This window comes from Pygocentrus nattereri, unplaced genomic scaffold (genome assembly GCF_015220715.1).
Source record: "Pygocentrus nattereri isolate fPygNat1 unplaced genomic scaffold, fPygNat1.pri scaffold_94_arrow_ctg1, whole genome shotgun sequence".
In the NCBI taxonomy this organism is placed as follows: domain Eukaryota; kingdom Metazoa; phylum Chordata; class Actinopteri; order Characiformes; family Serrasalmidae; genus Pygocentrus; species Pygocentrus nattereri.
The window spans coordinates 1-20,000 of record NW_023618306.1 but is presented as its reverse complement, the minus strand read 5'-3'; the positions used below and the strand labels follow the sequence as shown (position 1 = coordinate 20,000).

The 20,000-nt window shown below is 44.9% G+C and overlaps 1 protein-coding gene across 2 annotated transcripts in view; it reads right to left on the bottom strand.

Moving 5' to 3' along the window:
- LOC108416162 overlaps positions 1 to 19,952 on the bottom strand; it is a 24,340-nt gene extending 4,388 nt beyond the window's left edge. Inside the window, exons 1-12 of one of the 2 annotated variants that reach the window (XM_037536666.1) lie at positions 19,900 to 19,952; positions 18,287 to 18,482; positions 17,538 to 17,645; positions 14,013 to 14,120; positions 10,486 to 10,593; positions 5,644 to 6,496; positions 4,733 to 4,918; positions 3,317 to 3,402; positions 2,450 to 2,512; positions 2,249 to 2,340; positions 621 to 700; positions 439 to 527 (exon numbers count right to left, since the gene is read on the bottom strand). In XM_037536666.1, coding sequence (XP_037392563.1) covers positions 439 to 527; positions 621 to 700; positions 2,249 to 2,340; positions 2,450 to 2,512; positions 3,317 to 3,402; positions 4,733 to 4,918; positions 5,644 to 6,496; positions 10,486 to 10,593; positions 14,013 to 14,120; positions 17,538 to 17,645; positions 18,287 to 18,453 — 1,940 coding nt within the window. In that variant the 5' untranslated portion in view covers positions 18,454 to 18,482; positions 19,900 to 19,952. Of the gene's footprint in view, positions 1 to 438; positions 528 to 620; positions 701 to 2,248; positions 2,341 to 2,449; positions 2,513 to 3,316; positions 3,403 to 4,732; positions 4,919 to 5,643; positions 6,497 to 10,485; positions 10,594 to 14,012; positions 14,121 to 17,537; positions 17,646 to 18,286; positions 18,483 to 19,776; positions 19,800 to 19,899 lie in introns of those variants that run through there. The other variant, XM_037536667.1, reaches the window with a different exon arrangement.
- Positions 19,953 to 20,000: the final 48 nt, after the last annotated feature.

Genomic DNA, 20,000 nt, shown 5'->3' with positions numbered 1-20,000 from the left:
ACCAATTCAGAATCGTCCGCATCACGATACATCTACGAATCAACTTCTCCGCCACCTCCATCACACTGTAGTGTATCCAAGACTTTAATGAGTTTTTCATTTGATTATCTACAGACACACTTCTGCACATTTCACTGCACAATTACTGTTTATTTACTGAATTTAACAACTACTTTTATTTTGTTTCCAGTGTGTCAAACTCAGCAAGTAAATAGAAGCTGCGCAGTAAAATTCATATTCATATTCGAGTGTGTTCTCTGCAGAGGACGAGTTACTTCACTTAGAACATCAGCAGAACGTGTCATTTGATCAGAGGTGCTGGATTTGACTATTTCAGGACAGACTTAGTAAACATGGCTCTAATAAGCAGCGTGAGGTGTGAACGTGTGTCTGAGACCCTGTTTTAGGGGGCACGCTTCTCTGTGTGTGTTACATTACCTGTGTTCAAAGCACAGAGCCTGTTCAGCTACAGCCAGCGCAGCAGTCACCTGGTGTAGAACGCTTCTGGCCTGGGCCATGGAGGACAGCTACACACACACACACACACACACACACACACACAACCGTAAACACACAAGACTCAGTCCTGAAGCTACAGTACAGAACTGCACTGTATATACCTTTCCTTTCATGTTCTCCAGATCATTCCCTCCAAACTCGAACTCCAGGATCACAAAGAGCTGCTCCTGACCGAAGAAGTCTGGACACAGAAATTCTCATTAATATGTAGCTGCAAAATGACGCACGCACACACGTCTGCACACACACACACACACACACACGCTCAATATATAACATATAAGTACACATTGCTTCCCAGTGTGAGAGGGGTCAGCACAGTCCGATCATGGTTGATCCCACAACAGGAATCCTCACCTGCAGGGCAGTGAAAACGGCTGCACCTTACTGAGGTCCAGCGTTCACAGGCACAGTCAACTTTCCGGTGCGATTTGAACACTTTTCACCTGCGTGCTGCGTACGAGACGTTATCCGAGCCTCACTGCGATGATTATGCGTTCAGTCCAAAATTTTACTTTTACTTTACAAATGTCCACATGGCCGAGCCCCAGTATCTTCACAGGGTCTTCAACTCTGCTACAGGTCTGCTTCGGCCTGGACCCTCACATCTGCTGGTGCTTCCATGTTCAAAGTTCTCCTCTCCGTGGGTGAGTGAGCTTTTATTGTACTGGGTCCACAATGATGGAACCAGCGTGCTGAGTCCCTAAGAAAATCTGGACCTTCATCTCTTTTTAAAAAGAATTTAAAGACGTTTCTGTTTTTCAATAAATTCTTTTTGGCAACACGCATGATTGCTCATGTGGATCATCCACTTCAGATGCTTTATAGATACTTAATTTACTCTCAACTTGCATTCAACTAAATATCAACCAGAATTTTCTTTAAACCTGCTCCAACCCCAACCTTAACCTCCACCCAGCCCTCACTCTGGTCCAAATCCTAACCCCAACCTTAACCTCCACCCAAAACCTAACCCCAGCCCTCACGCTGGTCCAAATCCTAACCCCAACCTTAACCCAAAACCTAATCCCAGCCCTCACGCTGGTCCAAATCCTAATCATAACCTTCACCCAAAACCTAATCCCAGCCCTCACCCTGGTCCAAATCCTAACCCCAACCTTAACCCAAAACCTAATCCCAGCCCTCACCCTGGTCCAAATCCTAACCCAAACCTTCACCCAAAACCTAATCCCAGCCCTCACCCTGGTCAAAATCCTAACTCCAACCTCACCACTGTTTACAATCTAAGATTCAACAGATAGTTTGTTAACAACGTGAGCATCTGCAGATGATCTGCAGGGACAGATGATCTACAGGGACTGCGGTGAACTAAATTGAAATAAAGCGAGACCCTGATTTTCTTTGAGGTAATTCCGGCTTTCTTAAGAAGAATCTTACAATGTTTCTGTTTAGACGTCCTTTATGAATTCATTCTGCTTTGTATTGGAGACTCTGGATTTTTTTAAGAATGAAGGTTTTTCCTTTTAGGTGTGTTTTACAGTTTTATGGATTTAAAGAAATTCTGGATCTACTTTTACTGGAGTGATATTTTACCTTGGGTGTCTCTACTTTAACTCAAGCTTCATGTCATCTCCAGGTGTGTATTCTTATGAGGTCATGACCACCTGTGCTACTGAACACCCTGTTGTGCGTGCGTGTGTGTGTGTGTGTGTGTGTGTGTGTGTGTGTGTGTGTGTGTGTGTGTGTGTGTGTGTGTGTGTGGTTTTACCAGGCCTGTCGTTCTCAGACTTCTTCTCTTGGTCAAATCTGTCCCAGGCTTTGAGCAGAGCGCTGGGATAACACCCCCGCACACAGTGAAGACTGAAACAACAGCATCATCAGCACCGCACACAATTAGTAAAATAAAACATTTCTTCACTGCTTCAAGCTCATTTGATGGACACTGAGGGAGAGAAGGTTAAGGTCTTACTTGTTGAGCCCAATGAAGCCACTCGTTCTGTTGTTCTCGTTTGAGTCCAGGCTGCTCAGCTCTCTGTGGGGAAAAAGTAAAAAAATCTGCATATTTGAGACCATTCAAGATGAGTCCACTGGACTGGACTAAAGGCGAGCCTGAAACACCTGAGAAAGCTGTACAGCATTTAGAATGAGAGCATAATTATATCTATAACTCACATGCGCAGAGCTGTAATCTAATGATGAGAAATGGCTTTAAAAGCACAACTACAGTTCAATCCCTGTATCCTGACTGAGTGTTTTTGCTTGTAAAATCTATTTATTAGAATGTGTGTAAATACACCTAAACAAGTAGCTGACATCTTTTGAACTAGTTTGACAAACCAAGTTTGGTGGCAGGTTCTCCTGGATGCTTCCACCATCGCATAGACTTCTTAAAATCCGTCATTGGTGCCTTTTAACACGCTGAAGCACCCAAATACCAGATGAAGACTACAAATAATATTGTACCTCCCTCCAAGTACAGGTTTGGAAATGTTTAAATAAAAACACTGAACTAATGTTATTTTAGTTTATTATTATATTGTCATTTTATTATATTGTGGGAAAAAATAAACGCTTACACTCTAATTAAATAGCTTTCAGCATCAGCAGCCTAGAGCTGTGGCACAGTACAGTACGTTTACATACACAACACAGTAAAAAACAAACAGAAACAAAGTTAAACCATAAAAGTCTTATTTCATCTTCTTGCAGATTCTTGTTTTGAATTAAATGGATAAATTCCAGCAGTTTCAGATATTATACTTTATCCACCGCTGTACATGTCAAGGTAACAAACAGTTTGGGCTGAAGCAGAAAATGATGAAAGTGAAAATCATACTTTGAAATGATGATTTCATGAAGAATTTCACCAAAGGTTTTTTGCGGCTCCCCGTTGACTTTCTGAGAGCCTTCTACTGGAATGATCTGAAACATCAAAGAAAACAAACATCACTTACAGTGCTAAACCAATCCTCAAACCATACGCCGAAAATCAACAACCCATGAAAGCCTAACTGAAATGAAATCAATTATAATTGTAATCATATAGCTCTGCCCACCACCTAAGGGGTTTGCAATGTTACGTGACTGAATTTAATGTTACCAACTCTGCTAAAATGTATTTTGGGCAGTCGTGGGCTGGAGGTCAGGGATCCAGCCTCGTGACCAGAAGGTCGCCGGTTCGATCCCCAGAGCCAACAGCACATGACTGAGGTGTCCTTGAGCAAGACACCTAACCCCCAACTGCTCCCCGGGCGCTGCGGATAGGGCTGCCCACAGCTCTGGGCAAGTGTCTCTGCCCCCTAGTGTGTGTGTGTGTGTGTGTGTGTGTGTGTGTGTGTGTGTGTGTGTGTGTGTGTGTGTGTGTGTGTGCGCTCACTAGAGTGTATGTGGTGTTTCACTTCACGGATGGGTTAAATGCGGAGGTGGAATTTCCCCCGGTTGTGGGACTAATAAGGGTCACTTAATCTTAATCCTCATCAGCCCTGGAAGAACCAGATAAAACATTTATTTTTCCTCTATTTTCCTGCAGTAAAATATATGTAACTAAAGTGCAAAGCTCAGCCATCTGGATGCGTCCGAGTCCCAAACGAGTCCCAGCTCTGTTGAGCTGCAGGATCCAGCGTTTAAACTCCTACACAGTCACTATGTAGGGAGCTGGGAGCCATTTGAGACTCTGGATTGGAGCTAAAGATGACTCGCGGTGGTGATCTGGTGGCCACAAGTACTTATAAAGCGAAGGTTTCTGCAGCAAACAGTGCTGTGATATTATATGTTCATTATTATACGACAAAGTTCAGAAGTTCATGAAATGGCCACAATATACAGTCATGGGTGACTGAGCGTTCTCCTCATTCAGTCCATGGTTGCTTTTCAATGATACCATAGGCTAAAGGAACTACATTTCTTGGAAGAACACTTATGTCTATTATTATTATTATTATTATTATTATTATTATTATTATTATTATTAACTTTTTTCCCCAGACAAAACATTATCATATTTTATGTTGGCTGCTGTTTTATAAAAGCAATAAGCCCCTTGAAGCTGTACATCACAGTGATTTTATCACAGGGAAGGTGGTTTTACTCCACGTTGTTCTCATCACCCTTCCGCTGATAAAATCCCTGTGACGCACGGCCTCAAGGGGCTTATTGCTTTATTATTCTCCTCTATGAGAGATCAATAACATCATCATTGAGCACTAAAACCCTTTAAAGAAGCAGTAAACTGATTTCGGATTTGCTAACATACTTTAAGAGCCACGGTCTGACTGGAGCCGTTGACTGTGGAGAACACCTCTTTGAACGTGCCCTCTCCGATCTTGGAGCAGCGTTTCATTTGCTCTGGAGGAATGCAGTCTTCAAACGAGACGGGGCCATCCTGCTGACACTCATGATACACCTTCTCAGCATCACTGATATCATCACCATCAGGGGCCTGTCATCAACACAGAACAAGGATTAGTGATGACGGTTATCAAAAAAAAAAAAAAGGTTTTACACACACACACACACACACACACACACACACACACAGGTGTAAACAAGATTAATAAGATAACTGAGTGAGACTAATAACAGAACTACATTAGTGGTGCAACAGTTCTGAACTGATTCCACGGCTTATAGTTTGGCTCACAGTGCTCGTGACGAACTGCGACTGTTATTTATTTATTTATTTATTTATTTATTTATTTATTTAGGTTCCAAACTCTCCTCTAACCCTGAGCAATAACAGATAAATAGATTCAACATGTAAAGTTAATTAACCAACATCCAGAGTTTTAGTTTCAGCCTTCCAGTACTGTTTAAGTGCCATGTTAAAAAAACGAGGGCCTCCGATGTCGGGTAAACGTGCCCGAGGCGCAGTATAATATTCCACTGCTAACGTGCTGCCAAAGATGCGTGAAGAAAAGCAGGCCTTTGTGCAGAGCTGGGTAAGGCTGGGCCCACTTTTAAGATCCTAACAGATTTCTAAAACGGAGAGCATCACAAGCTTAACGTCCGTTTGTCACAGAGTTTCTCGTCTTTTTGTTGTGAAGGCGCTCAGACTAGAGAGAGACTGTACAGACTGACTCGTGGGCCAGAAACCAAGGACTGAAAAGGCTGAGCCGTTACACCTCCATCAGTCCTGAAAACGCAGTCATGGTAAAAGCACATTACCTCCTTCATCCCTGCAGGCAGCAGGTAGTTCAGAGAGCAGTCTCCAGGTTTACTTCTTGTCCTGGTCTCATTCTTCCTTTGGCTTTTGTTCCTCTCTCCTATATCTCTCTTCGACCAGCGGCTGACGCTAAGGCCACTCACACACGCTCTCCGGCCCATCCCAGCACCGTTGCGCTCTTTCGGCGCCACCTGTGTGCGCACTTTACTAGGAGCCACGACGGGGGCAGGGGAAATAGGAGGTCCAAATAAGTTGGACAGACATCTAACCACCCCTGCCGTCTGCCCCTCGCTCCCAAATGACTGCTCTTCTTCAGCGTTCACCCTCTCGGTGTTCCCCGAGTGGCGCACACTCTTCATGACCTGGTCATCACTTTTGGTCTCCAGAGGAGGAGGAGGAGGAGGAGGAGGAGGAGGAGGAGGAGGAGGAGGAGGAGGAGGAGGAGGAGGAGAGGCCGTCTGAGGCTCCGGAAGACTGAGGAGATGGCTGTGGTCCAGAGGCTGGAGGGAGACGGCGAGACAAGAGGACATGCACTCCAACATAAGATGATCAATCAGCACCAGAGATAAATCACCAGACTCATGAACAGGAGGAGAGGACAGAGGAACAGACAGAAAGGAGGAAGACGTGATGCGGAGGGATCTGAAGTAGAAACTGGATAGGACGCAGTCCGAGACGTCGTAGGTTTGGTTGCTGTTGCCTGGTTCTGCTCTGCTTGCTGATGTCGAGAGCTCCATCTCCAAACTGGGCGGGTACGCGTCCTGTTCTTCTGGGTTCCTGCTAAGGCTTTGCCTGGATAAGACGTCTGTCACGTCCACCTCCTCCAGCAGGACGACTGCACTAACCGAGCGACACCTGCATGGCAACAAAGCGAAAAACAAAGAAAAACAGGCACTCGTTTTACTGACTTCTGTCCCTGTAGATCAAGTTTTATTCAACTCTCAGTAATATTGAGGGGAGTTTTTCTAAATTTCTGTATGTATTTAGTGGTTGAGGTGTAAACAAAGTCATTCAGAGTGGTTTAATGGGAAATAATCTAAGGCAGTGATGAGAACCAGGAGTGACAATGTCTTCAACATAACATTTATCTACTATCCAGAACCACCAGAGAACCTACACGAGTCTTCTGGGCTTATATGGAATGTTGATGATGGAAAACAGTGGAAAATCTGGAATAATGAGTTTTCTTTGGGGACTATTTTCTATTCTCTTCAGTGATCTGCTCTGGAAACATCACTTTTAGAAAACAACACAAAGAGCGGCGCAGATTTTTGGCTTTCAGCAGTAAACTGTAAGTGTACACTCACCGGTCACTTTATTAGGTATTCAGTTGCTTGTTAACACAAATAGCTAATTAGCCAATCACACGGCTGCAGCTCACTGCATTTAGGCCTGTAGAGGTGGTCAGGACAACTTGCTGAAGTGCAGGCCGAGCATCAGAACGGGGAAGAAAGGGGATTTAAGGGGCTTTGAACGTGGCGTGGTTGTTGGTGCCAGACGGGCTGGTCTGAGTATTTCAGAAACTGCTGATCTGCTGGGATTTTCACACACAACCATCTCTAGGGTTTACAGAGAACGGTCCGAAAAAGAGGAAATATCCAGCGAGCGGTCAGTTGTGTGGACGAAAACGCCTTGTTGATGTGAGAGGTCAGAGGAGAATGGGCAGACTGGTTCCAGATGATAGAAAGGCAACAGGAACTCAAATAACCAACCAGAATCTCTGAGGAACGTGTCCAACACCTTGTTGAAAGTCTGACACGAAGAATTAAAGCAGTTCTGACGTAAAGAACGTAAAGACAGAACCTCTCCACTTTACAAGCCTGTGCTGAATATGGAGAAGCAGCAGTGGACGATCATCCATCAGCACTCAGAGACGAACCCGGGTGCTAAAGCACTAAGAGATTTAAAGTCTTGCGTCCTCAGCCCTATTCTCTACACCCTGTTCACCCATGACTGCGTCGCCTCCCACAAGGACAACATCATCCTGAAGTTTGCTGACGACACAGCAGTGATAGGACGTATCACTGGTGGAGATGAAGCAGCCTACAGGAGGGAGGTGACCAGACTGGTGTCATGGTGTGATCATAACAACCTCATCCTCAACACGGACAAGACGAAGGATCTGATAGTGGACATGAGGAAGGAGAGGAGACCTCATCGGCCACTTTTCATCCGGGAGCTCGAGGTGGAGAGGGTGAGCAGCTTTAAATACCTGGGTGTCCACATCAGTGAGGACCTCTCATGGTCACTGAACACCAAGCAGCTAGTCAGAAAGGCTCAACAGTGGCTGTACTTCCTGAGGAGGCTGAGGAAGTTTGGGATGTCTCCGGTGATCCTCAGCAACTCCTACAACTGCGTCATTGAGAGCCTCCTGACCAGCTGCATCACCGTGTGGTACGGCAGCTTGACCGTGATGGACCGTAAATGCCTACAGAGAAGATCACCAATTCTCCACTGCACTCTCTGCAGAACATTTACAACCATAGAGTCCAAAAGAAGGCTGCCTCCATCATCAAAGACCCCACCCACCCCCAGCACGGACTGTTCAAACCTCTGCCCTCAGGCCGGAGGTATAGGAGTATGATGTGCAAGACCTCCAGACTAAAGAACTCCTTCTTCCCCACCGCAATCAGAGTTCTGAATCAGAAATAACTATTCACACTTCGGTCTGCCAGACTTGGGTACAGACGTGTGATGTGTATCCCACTGGTAAAGAACTCTTTCCTCAGGAATAACCTGCACCTACTGTCACTTTAACTGTAGCACATGTTTACAATTGCACTATTGCACTTTAGCACTCATTTCTGCTGCAGACAATCATGTTCCCGGCAAGGCACAGCACCATCCATCCATACCACTGTAATTTATACATTGCAACCTAACCTGTTGTAAATTTCAAAACCTCTATTAGTAGCCTATATTTAGTGCGTTATTTCTTGATTAATATATATGCTTGTATATATACACTCTTTTGTATTTTTAATGTTATATTTGGCATTCTTAGCGAGGAGCAAAGTAAGCTTTTCATTGTATATAAGGAAACCTGTTTCCTCTGTGCAAATGACAATAAACACTTTGAACTTGAACTAGATTATTTCTTTTCTCTGGCTTGCATCTTGTCAAAGGACGTGTAAATTTGAAGGATTTTGACCTGAAAGTGCTTTTTTATAAGTAATATTAGTGACAATAGCCATCGGTTAGATAACGAAGCTCCAGCTGTATCAACTTAACCAAACTAGAGTTGAGCTGCAGGTATGAGTGCAGAAGATCACTCAGTAGCGGTGAAGTATCACTAAACAACGGCTAACCAGGTGCTGCCAACTAGGAGAGAGGAGCCTCCGGCTTTCTCCCCTCTCTAACAGCACCAGCTGCCTGTGAGCTCCCGCAGCACCAATCAGCGACCCTCTAAAACAGAAACGGGGGGAATGCGTTTATTTTTTTTTTTTGACGAGATTTTTTAAACGGAGAGATATAATTCATCACTATTACAGCGCCCAGTTCACTTAAACAGCCTGTGCAAGCCTTCACTTACTCTCTGCTCTCCGCCGCATCGGGGACGCCTGGGCTACAGGCCTCCGAGTGCTTCTTCTTCATGATAAAGCACTCATCCTCGTTCTCACATAACGTTCATACTCCATGAGCTCCATTCAGAAGCTGGGCGTCGTGTGAGGCTGTAGCTCCTCTCTCCAGTCTAATAGACGGTGATGTCATTTTAAACCCTTATAATAAAAGAAGCTGAACTCCGTTTGTTTTTCTACTGAAAGTCGACCCGTTTTTCCCCAAATCTGGGCTCTAAACTATAAACAGCCGGCGTCTCTTCAGTGATCTGCTCTGGAAACATCACTTTTAGAAAACAACACAAAGAGCGGCGCAGATTTTTGGCTTTCAGCAGTAAACTGCAAGTGTACACTCACCGGTCACTTTATTAGGTATTCAGTTGCTTGTTAACACAAATAGCTAATTAGCCAATCACACGGCTGCAGCTCACTGCATTTAGGCCTGTAGAGGTGGTCAGGACAACTTGCTGAAGTGCAGGCCGAGCATCAGAACGGGGAAGAAAGGGGATTTAAGGGGCTTTGAACGTGGCGTGGTTGTTGGTGCCAGACGGGCTGGTCTGAGTATTTCAGAAACTGCTGATCTGCTGGGATTTTCACACACAGCCATCTCTAGGGTTTACAGAGAACGGTCCGAGAAAGAGGAAATATCCAGCGAGCGGTCAGTTGTGTGGACGAAAACGCCTTGTTGATGTGAGAGGTCAGAGGAGAATGGGCAGACTGGTTCAAGATGATAGAAAGGCAACAGGAACTCAAATAACCAACCAGAATCTCTGAGGAACGTGTCCAACACCTTGTTGAAAGTCTGACACGAAGAATTAAAGCAGTTCTGAAGGCAAAAGGGGGTCCAGCCTTTTACTAGCAAGGGGTACCTAATAAAGTGGCATGTGAGTGTATAGTGATGTGTAGATCCTAAAACATGTGTTCTGTTAGTTTGAGGGGAACTTTTACAAAAAAACAAAACAAATAAATATATATAATAAATGTATTTCATGCTGTTACTGAAGAATCAGCCTTGCAATTAGGCCACGGAAATTCTGATGGACAAACCAAAACACACCCTGGTCAATAAGCGGTTAAAGTCATTCTGTTTCTCTGCTTTGCTTGAAATGCTGAAGACGTTTGTGATTAAATATCTAAAATCCCTGCTAAACGAAGCCCATTTGAACCTTCTGTTCGACTTTTGGGGCAAAAATTATTTAAACTGCAGCTACACTGCAGACAAACAGTGGAACCGAGACGTACTGCCTTTTGGGAATTCTGAGTGTTTATCCTGGTTAAGAGGCTGACCTGGACACGCTGTCAGGAATGATGTTCTCATCACTTTCCAGCTCCTTCAAGGCCGTCCGGGCCCTGCGCGCTGTCCTGGATCGAGCCGGAGCTGCGCTTTTCTTCTTCCTTCAGACAGAGGAAAGGTGAAGACTGATATTAATCATTATTATTAATATTATTTATACGGCATCTTTCACACATTAAAAACGCAGCTCAACGTGCTTCACAATGCAAAGTACATACAACAGAGGAAGAAGGGAAGAAAGAAAATCAAAGACAGGACATAATAAACAGCAGAAAAAGGAGACATATTAATAATCACAATTAAAAAGCACAAAAATGATCAATACAAATACTAACAGAAAACAAAGGAAACAAAAAACTCTAAATAATAAAGCAAAGAAATATGACTTCATCCGTCTTTTAAAGGACACTGACAGAAGGAGCCTGACGGACGATGATCAGTGACGGGCTCCTGGTCTTTGGTGCGTAAAGACAGAACCTCTCCACTTTACAAGCCTGTGCTGAATATGGAGAAGCAGCAGTGGACGATCATCCATCAGCACTCAGAGACGAACCCGGGTGCTAAAGCACTAAGAGATTTAAAGTCTTGCGTCCTCAGCCCTATTCTCTACACCCTGTTCACCCATGACTGCGTCGCCTCCCACAAGGACAACATCATCCTGAAGTTTGCTGACGACACAGCAGTGATAGGACGTATCACTGGTGGAGATGAAGCAGCCTACAGGAGGGAGGTGACCAGACTGGTGTCATGGTGTGATCATAACAACCTCATCCTCAACACGGACAAGACGAAGGATCTGATAGTGGACATGAGGAAGGAGAGGAGACCTCATCGGCCACTTTTCATCCGGGAGCTCGAGGTGGAGAGGGTGAGCAGCTTTAAATACCTGGGTGTCCACATCAGTGAGGACCTCTCATGGTCACTGAACACCAAGCAGCTAGTCAGAAAGGCTCAACAGTGGCTGTACTTCCTGAGGAGGCTGAGGAAGTTTGGGATGTCTCCGGTGATCCTCAGCAACTCCTACAACTGCGTCATTGAGAGCCTCCTGACCAGCTGCATCACCGTGTGGTACGGCAGCTTGACCGTGATGGACCGTAAATGCCTACAGAGAAGATCACCAATTCTCCACTGCACTCTCTGCAGAACATTTACAACCATAGAGTCCAAAAGAAGGCTGCCTCCATCATCAAAGACCCCACCCACCCCCAGCACGGACTGTTCAAACCTCTGCCCTCAGGCCGGAGGTATAGGAGTATGATGTGCAAGACCTCCAGACTAAAGAACTCCTTCTTCCCCACCGCAATCAGAGTTCTGAATCAGAAATAACTATTCACACTTCGGTCTGCCAGACTTGGGTACAGACGTGTGATGTGTATCCCACTGGTAAAGAACTCTTTCCTCAGGAATAACCTGCACCTACTGTCACTTTAACTGTAGCACATGTTTACAATTGCACTATTGCACTTTAGCACTCATTTCTGCTGCAGACAATCATGTTCCCGGCAAGGCACAGCACCATCCATCCATACCACTGTAATTTATACATTGCAACCTAACCTGTTGTAAATTTCAAAACCTCTATTAGTAGCCTATATTTAGTGCGTTATTTCTTGATTAATATATATGCTTGTATATATACACACTCTTTTGTATTTTTAATGTTATATTTGGCATTCTTAGCGAGGAGCAAAGTAAGCTTTTCATTGTATATAAGGAAACCTGTTTCCTCTGTGCAAATGACAATAAACACTTTGAACTTGAACTAGATTATTTCTTTTCTCTGGCTTGCATCTTGTCAAAGGACGTGTAAATTTGAAGGATTTTGACCTGAAAGTGCTTTTTTATAAGTAATATTAGTGACAATAGCCATCGGTTAGATAACGAAGCTCCAGCTGTATCAACTTAACCAAACTAGAGTTGAGCTGCAGGTATGAGTGCAGAAGATCACTCAGTAGCGGTGAAGTATCACTAAACAACGGCTAACCAGGTGCTGCCAACTAGGAGAGAGGAGCCTCCGGCTTTCTCCCCTCTCTAACAGCACCAGCTGCCTGTGAGCTCCCGCAGCACCAATCAGCGACCCTCTAAAACAGAAACGGGGGGAATGCGTTTATTTTTTTTTTTTGACGAGATTTTTTAAACGGAGAGATATAATTCATCACTATTACAGCGCCCAGTTCACTTAAACAGCCTGTGCAAGCCTTCACTTACTCTCTGCTCTCCGCCGCATCGGGGACGCCTGGGCTACAGGCCTCCGAGTGCTTCTTCTTCATGATAAAGCACTCATCCTCGTTCTCACATAACGTTCATACTCCATGAGCTCCATTCAGAAGCTGGGCGTCGTGTGAGGCTGTAGCTCCTCTCTCCAGTCTAATAGACGGTGATGTCATTTTAAACCCTTATAATAAAAGAAGCTGAACTCCGTTTGTTTTTCTACTGAAAGTCGACCCGTTTTTCCCCAAATCTGGGCTCTAAACTATAAACAGCCGGCGTCTCTTCAGTGATCTGCTCTGGAAACATCACTTTTAGAAAACAACACAAAGAGCGGCGCAGATTTTTGGCTTTCAGCAGTAAACTGCAAGTGTACACTCACCGGTCACTTTATTAGGTATTCAGTTGCTTGTTAACACAAATAGCTAATTAGCCAATCACACGGCTGCAGCTCACTGCATTTAGGCCTGTAGAGGTGGTCAGGACAACTTGCTGAAGTGCAGGCCGAGCATCAGAACGGGGAAGAAAGGGGATTTAAGGGGCTTTGAACGTGGCGTGGTTGTTGGTGCCAGACGGGCTGGTCTGAGTATTTCAGAAACTGCTGATCTGCTGGGATTTTCACACACAGCCATCTCTAGGGTTTACAGAGAACGGTCCGAGAAAGAGGAAATATCCAGCGAGCGGTCAGTTGTGTGGACGAAAACGCCTTGTTGATGTGAGAGGTCAGAGGAGAATGGGCAGACTGGTTCAAGATGATAGAAAGGCAACAGGAACTCAAATAACCAACCAGAATCTCTGAGGAACGTGTCCAACACCTTGTTGAAAGTCTGACACGAAGAATTAAAGCAGTTCTGAAGGCAAAAGGGGGTCCAGCCTTTTACTAGCAAGGGGTACCTAATAAAGTGGCATGTGAGTGTATAGTGATGTGTAGATCCTAAAACATGTGTTCTGTTAGTTTGAGGGGAACTTTTACAAAAAAACAAAACAAATAAATATATATAATAAATGTATTTCATGCTGTTACTGAAGAATCAGCCTTGCAATTAGGCCACGGAAATTCTGATGGACAAACCAAAACACACCCTGGTCAATAAGCGGTTAAAGTCATTCTGTTTCTCTGCTTTGCTTGAAATGCTGAAGACGTTTGTGATTAAATATCTAAAATCCCTGCTAAACGAAGCCCATTTGAACCTTCTGTTCGACTTTTGGGGCAAAAATTATTTAAACTGCAGCTACACTGCAGACAAACAGTGGAACCGAGACGTACTGCCTTTTGGGAATTCTGAGTGTTTATCCTGGTTAAGAGGCTGACCTGGACACGCTGTCAGGAATGATGTTCTCATCACTTTCCAGCTCCTTCAAGGCCGTCCGGGCCCTGCGCGCTGTCCTGGATCGAGCCGGAGCTGCGCTTTTCTTCTTCCTTCAGACAGAGGAAAGGTGAAGACTGATATTAATCATTATTATTAATATTATTTATACGGCATCTTTCACACATTAAAAACGCAGCTCAACGTGCTTCACAATGCAAAGTACATACAACAGAGGAAGAAGGGAAGAAAGAAAATCAAAGACAGGACATAATAAACAGCAGAAAAAGGAGACATATTAATAATCACAATTAAAAAGCACAAAAATGATCAATACAAATACTAACAGAAAACAAAGGAAACAAAAAACTCTAAATAATAAAGCAAAGAAATATGACTTCATCCGTCTTTTAAAGGACACTGACAGAAGGAGCCTGACGGACGATGATCAGTGACGGGCTCCTGGTCTTTGGTGCGTAAAGACAGAACCTCTCCACTTTACAAGCCTGTGCTGAATATGGAGAAGCAGCAGTGGACGATCATCCATCAGCACTCAGAGACGAACCCGGGTGCTAAAGCACTAAGAGATTTAAAGTCTTGCGTCCTCAGCCCTATTCTCTACACCCTGTTCACCCATGACTGCGTCGCCTCCCACAAGGACAACATCATCCTGAAGTTTGCTGACGACACAGCAGTGATAGGACGTATCACTGGTGGAGATGAAGCAGCCTACAGGAGGGAGGTGACCAGACTGGTGTCATGGTGTGATCATAACAACCTCATCCTCAACACGGACAAGACGAAGGATCTGATAGTGGACATGAGGAAGGAGAGGAGACCTCATCGGCCACTTTTCATCCGGGAGCTCGAGGTGGAGAGGGTGAGCAGCTTTAAATACCTGGGTGTCCACATCAGTGAGGACCTCTCATGGTCACTGAACACCAAGCAGCTAGTCAGAAAGGCTCAACAGTGGCTGTACTTCCTGAGGAGGCTGAGGAAGTTTGGGATGTCTCCGGTGATCCTCAGCAACTCCTACAACTGCGTCATTGAGAGCCTCCTGACCAGCTGCATCACCGTGTGGTACGGCAGCTTGACCGTGATGGACCGTAAATGCCTACAGAGAAGATCACCAATTCTCCACTGCACTCTCTGCAGAACATTTACAACCATAGAGTCCAAAAGAAGGCTGCCTCCATCATCAAAGACCCCACCCACCCCCAGCACGGACTGTTCAAACCTCTGCCCTCAGGCCGGAGGTATAGGAGTATGATGTGCAAGACCTCCAGACTAAAGAACTCCTTCTTCCCCACCGCAATCAGAGTTCTGAATCAGAAATAACTATTCACACTTCGGTCTGCCAGACTTGGGTACAGACGTGTGATGTGTATCCCACTGGTAAAGAACTCTTTCCTCAGGAATAACCTGCACCTACTGTCACTTTAACTGTAGCACATGTTTACAATTGCACTATTGCACTTTAGCACTCATTTCTGCTGCAGACAATCATGTTCCCGGCAAGGCACAGCACCATCCATCCATACCACTGTAATTTATACATTGCAACCTAACCTGTTGTAAATTTCAAAACCTCTATTAGTAGCCTATATTTAGTGCGTTATTTCTTGATTAATATATATGCTTGTATATATACACTCTTTTGTATTTTTAATGTTATATTTGGCATTCTTAGCGAGGAGCAAAGTAAGCTTTTCATTGTATATAAGGAAACCTGTTTCCTCTGTGCAAATGACAATAAACACTTTGAACTTGAACTAGATTATTTCTTTTCTCTGGCTTGCATCTTGTCAAAGGACGTGTAAATTTGAAGGATTTTGACCTGAAAGTGCTTTTTTATAAGTAATATTAGTGACAATAGCCATCGGTTAGATAACGAAGCTCCAGCTGTATCAACTTAACCAAACTAGAGTTGAGCTGCAGGTATGAGTGCAGAAGATCACTCAGTAGCGGTGAAGTATCACTAAACAACGGCTAACCAGGTGCTGCCAACTAGGAGAGAGGAGCCTCCGGCTTTCTCCCCTCTCTAACAGCACCAGCTGCCTGTGAGCTCCCGCAGCACCAATCAGCGACCCTCTAAAACAGAAACGGGGGGAATGCGTTTATTTTTTTTTTTTGACGAGATTTTTTAAACGGAGAGATATAATTCATCACTATTACAGCGCCCAGTTCACTTAAACAGCCTGTGCAAGCCTTCACTTACTCTCTGCTCTCCGCCGCATCGGGGACGCCTGGGCTACAGGCCTCCGAGTGCTTCTTCTTCATGATAAAGCACTCATCCTCGTTCTCACATAACGTTCATACTCCATGAGCTCCATTCAGAAGCTGGGCGTCGTGTGAGGCTGTAGCTCCTCTCTCCAGTCTAATAGACGGTGATGTCATTTTAAACCCTTATAATAAAAGAAGCTGAACTCCGTTTGTTTTTCTACTGAAAGTCGACCCGTTTTTCCCCAAATCTGGGCTCTAAACTATAAACAGCCGGCGTCTCTTCAGTGATCTGCTCTGGAAACATCACTTTTAGAAAACAACACAAAGAGCGGCGCAGATTTTTGGCTTTCAGCAGTAAACTGCAAGTGTACACTCACCGGTCACTTTATTAGGTATTCAGTTGCTTGTTAACACAAATAGCTAATTAGCCAATCACACGGCTGCAGCTCACTGCATTTAGGCCTGTAGAGGTGGTCAGGACAACTTGCTGAAGTGCAGGCCGAGCATCAGAACGGGGAAGAAAGGGGATTTAAGGGGCTTTGAACGTGGCGTGGTTGTTGGTGCCAGACGGGCTGGTCTGAGTATTTCAGAAACTGCTGATCTGCTGGGATTTTCACACACAACCATCTCTAGGGTTTACAGAGAACGGTCCGAGAAAGAGGAAATATCCAGCGAGCGGTCAGTTGTGTGGACGAAAACGCCTTGTTGATGTGAGAGGTCAGAGGAGAATGGGCAGACTGGTTCAAGATGATAGAAAGGCAACAGGAACTCAAATAACCAACCAGAATCTCTGAGGAACGTGTCCAACACCTTGTTGAAAGTCTGACACGAAGAATTAAAGCAGTTCTGAAGGCAAAAGGGGGTCCAGCCTTTTACTAGCAAGGGGTACCTAATAAAGTGGCATGTGAGTGTATAGTGATGTGTAGATCCTAAAACATGTGTTCTGTTAGTTTGAGGGGAACTTTTACAAAAAAACAAAACAAATAAATATATATAATAAATGTATTTCATGCTGTTACTGAAGAATCAGCCTTGCAATTAGGCCACGGAAATTCTGATGGACAAACCAAAACACACCCTGGTCAATAAGCGGTTAAAGTCATTCTGTTTCTCTGCTTTGCTTGAAATGCTGAAGACGTTTGTGATTAAATATCTAAAATCCCTGCTAAACGAAGCCCATTTGAACCTTCTGTTCGACTTTTGGGGCAAAAATTATTTAAACTGCAGCTACACTGCAGACAAACAGTGGAACCGAGACGTACTGCCTTTTGGGAATTCTGAGTGTTTATCCTGGTTAAGAGGCTGACCTGGACACGCTGTCAGGAATGATGTTCTCATCGCTTTCCAGCTCCTTCAAGGCCGTCCGGGCCCTGCGCGCTGTCCTGGATCGAGCCGGAGCTGCGCTTTTCTTCTTCCTTCAGACAGAGGAAAGGTGAAGACTGTGATATTAATCATTATTATTAATATTATTTATACGGCATCTTTCACACATTAAAAACGCAGCTCAACGTGCTTCACAATGCAAAGTACATACAACAGAGGAAGAAGGGAAGAAAGAAAATCAAAGACAGGACATAATAAACAGCAGAAAAAGGAGACATATTAATAATCACAATTAAAAAGCACAAAAATGATCAATACAAATACTAACAGAAAACAAAGGAAACAAAAAACTCTAAATAATAAAGCAAAGAAATATGACTTCATCCGTCTTTTAAAGGACACTGACAGAAGGAGCCTGACGGACGATGATCAGTGACGGGCTCCTGGTCTTTGGTGCGTAAAGACAGAACCTCTCCACTTTACAAGCCTGTGCTGAATATGGAGAAGCAGCAGTGGACGATCATCCATCAGCACTCAGAGACGAACCCGGGTGCTAAAGCACTAAGAGATTTAAAGTCTTACAGGGGGCTCTGAAGGACGCAGGCAGCCAGTGCAGGCCTGCGGGCCGAGAGGAGCAGTGCTGGTCCCGCCGTTACTAAGCGGTTTCATTAAACAGGTTTATTCAGAACAGACGGCAGACGCAACGTCGGTTTAGTAGAGAGAGGCACTCTACCGTGTTTCGGGACGCGAGGTTTCGGAGATGGACGGATCAGACGAGGGTGTGCTGGAGAAGGAGAAGGCTTTCTTCCTCCAGTCAGGTGAGAACCACAGATCCACCTTGCGCTTTTGTCGGCCGTACGTCTTCAGATACATGGGTCTGTTACAACCAAACGTGCTCATCTTGGCTCCTCTTCCTCAGTCAGGTTAGTCTGAAAGACAGCGAGAACACAGTTCATACCAAAATTCAACCACCATCTCCAGCTTTTCACCCTGGCCAGCATGACACATTTCAACTTGCACGCACTTTATTTCCTCCAACTGCTCAAAAAATTCTCAGCTGTCAAGATGTAAACAGTGGTGGTGATGGGAACCAGACGTCCCTCTAAAAGCTCCTACAGAAAGTTCCTACATGAACTGGTTCTGAATTCACTGCCTGATGACTGAGACGCTGTTTTATGAGAGTTTAGAGAACTTCAACTCCATTCATGGTGGAGGGAGACATGCAGGGCGCTGTGCGGCAAAATAGTCCCCAAAGAAAACTCATTATTCCAGACAGACACACACAGTCACTCACACCGAGGGGCAGTGTAGCATGTCCAATCGGCCTGACTGCATGTCTTTGGACTGTGGGGGGAACCGGAGAACCCGGAGGAAGCCACGCAGACACGGGGAGAACATGCAGACTCCCCACAGGCCCTCCTTGCTGTGAGGCGACAGCGCTACCCATCCGCCCGTGCCACGTCACCCAAATAACACCGGGCCGGCGCAGCTCGCCGGATGAAGTGTTATGTCGGGAAAAACAGCAGCAGACCTGCTAAACTAGCGTTAGCGAGCTAACGAGGTTTCTGAGGATTTAAAGTGTTTTCAGATTCAGGGCTGATGATCTGCAGCCGTTTTCCGGCTGTTGGTGCCCCCGTTAGCGGTTAGATGGCTGTGTGACTTTGGTAACGTGCCTTAAAACAACTTATTGTTTTAAGTTGCATTTTCTTGCTATAACTGATATAAAGTGTTTCCATTTAAATGCTTCCTTGGTGGTTTGGCTTTTCTTCAGAGCTGTTGTCGGGTTTTGAGATTAAGGTCCGTGGTGGGATGACTGGTCAGTGCCAGATACCGGGCGACTACCGGATTGTGTAATAAGAACCCAAGGGGTGAAAATGTAATTATGAAGACGTTGGGCAGTTAAATCGGGAAGGTTAAGTTGACAGATGAGCAGAGATTTGATTACTTGCACACTTTAAAAAAAATGGCTCTTCAAAGTTTCTTTTAGATATGAAAAGGGTTCTATGTAGAACTATGAACACTCGAACAATTTGCATTAAATTTGACTAAAGGGTTCTTTGCATCGTAACAGGGTTCTACAGATTAATGAAGAATGCTGATGTTGGTTCTGTATAGAACCTTTTTGAAAAAGGTTGTAAACTGACCAGCCGCTTTTACGAACCAAGTGATGGAAGGAGAAAAGGAGTAAAACAGCGACATTTCCACAAATAATGGTGTTCTTACGGTCCTCGACTGTCTCTCGCTCTGTCTCGCACTCTCTCTCATGAGGCAGATGCGTTGCCCATCACCAGAGGTTGTGTGTGTGTGTGCGCAATAATTACCTGAACATCTACCTGTGATACTCACCTGTTGACACCTTGCAGACGCAGTGAAAGGGAGGCTAAGCAGAAAGAGCTCACTCATGAATGTGCCGAAGGGCCCACGGCTAGCTCATGAGAGGGGTGATG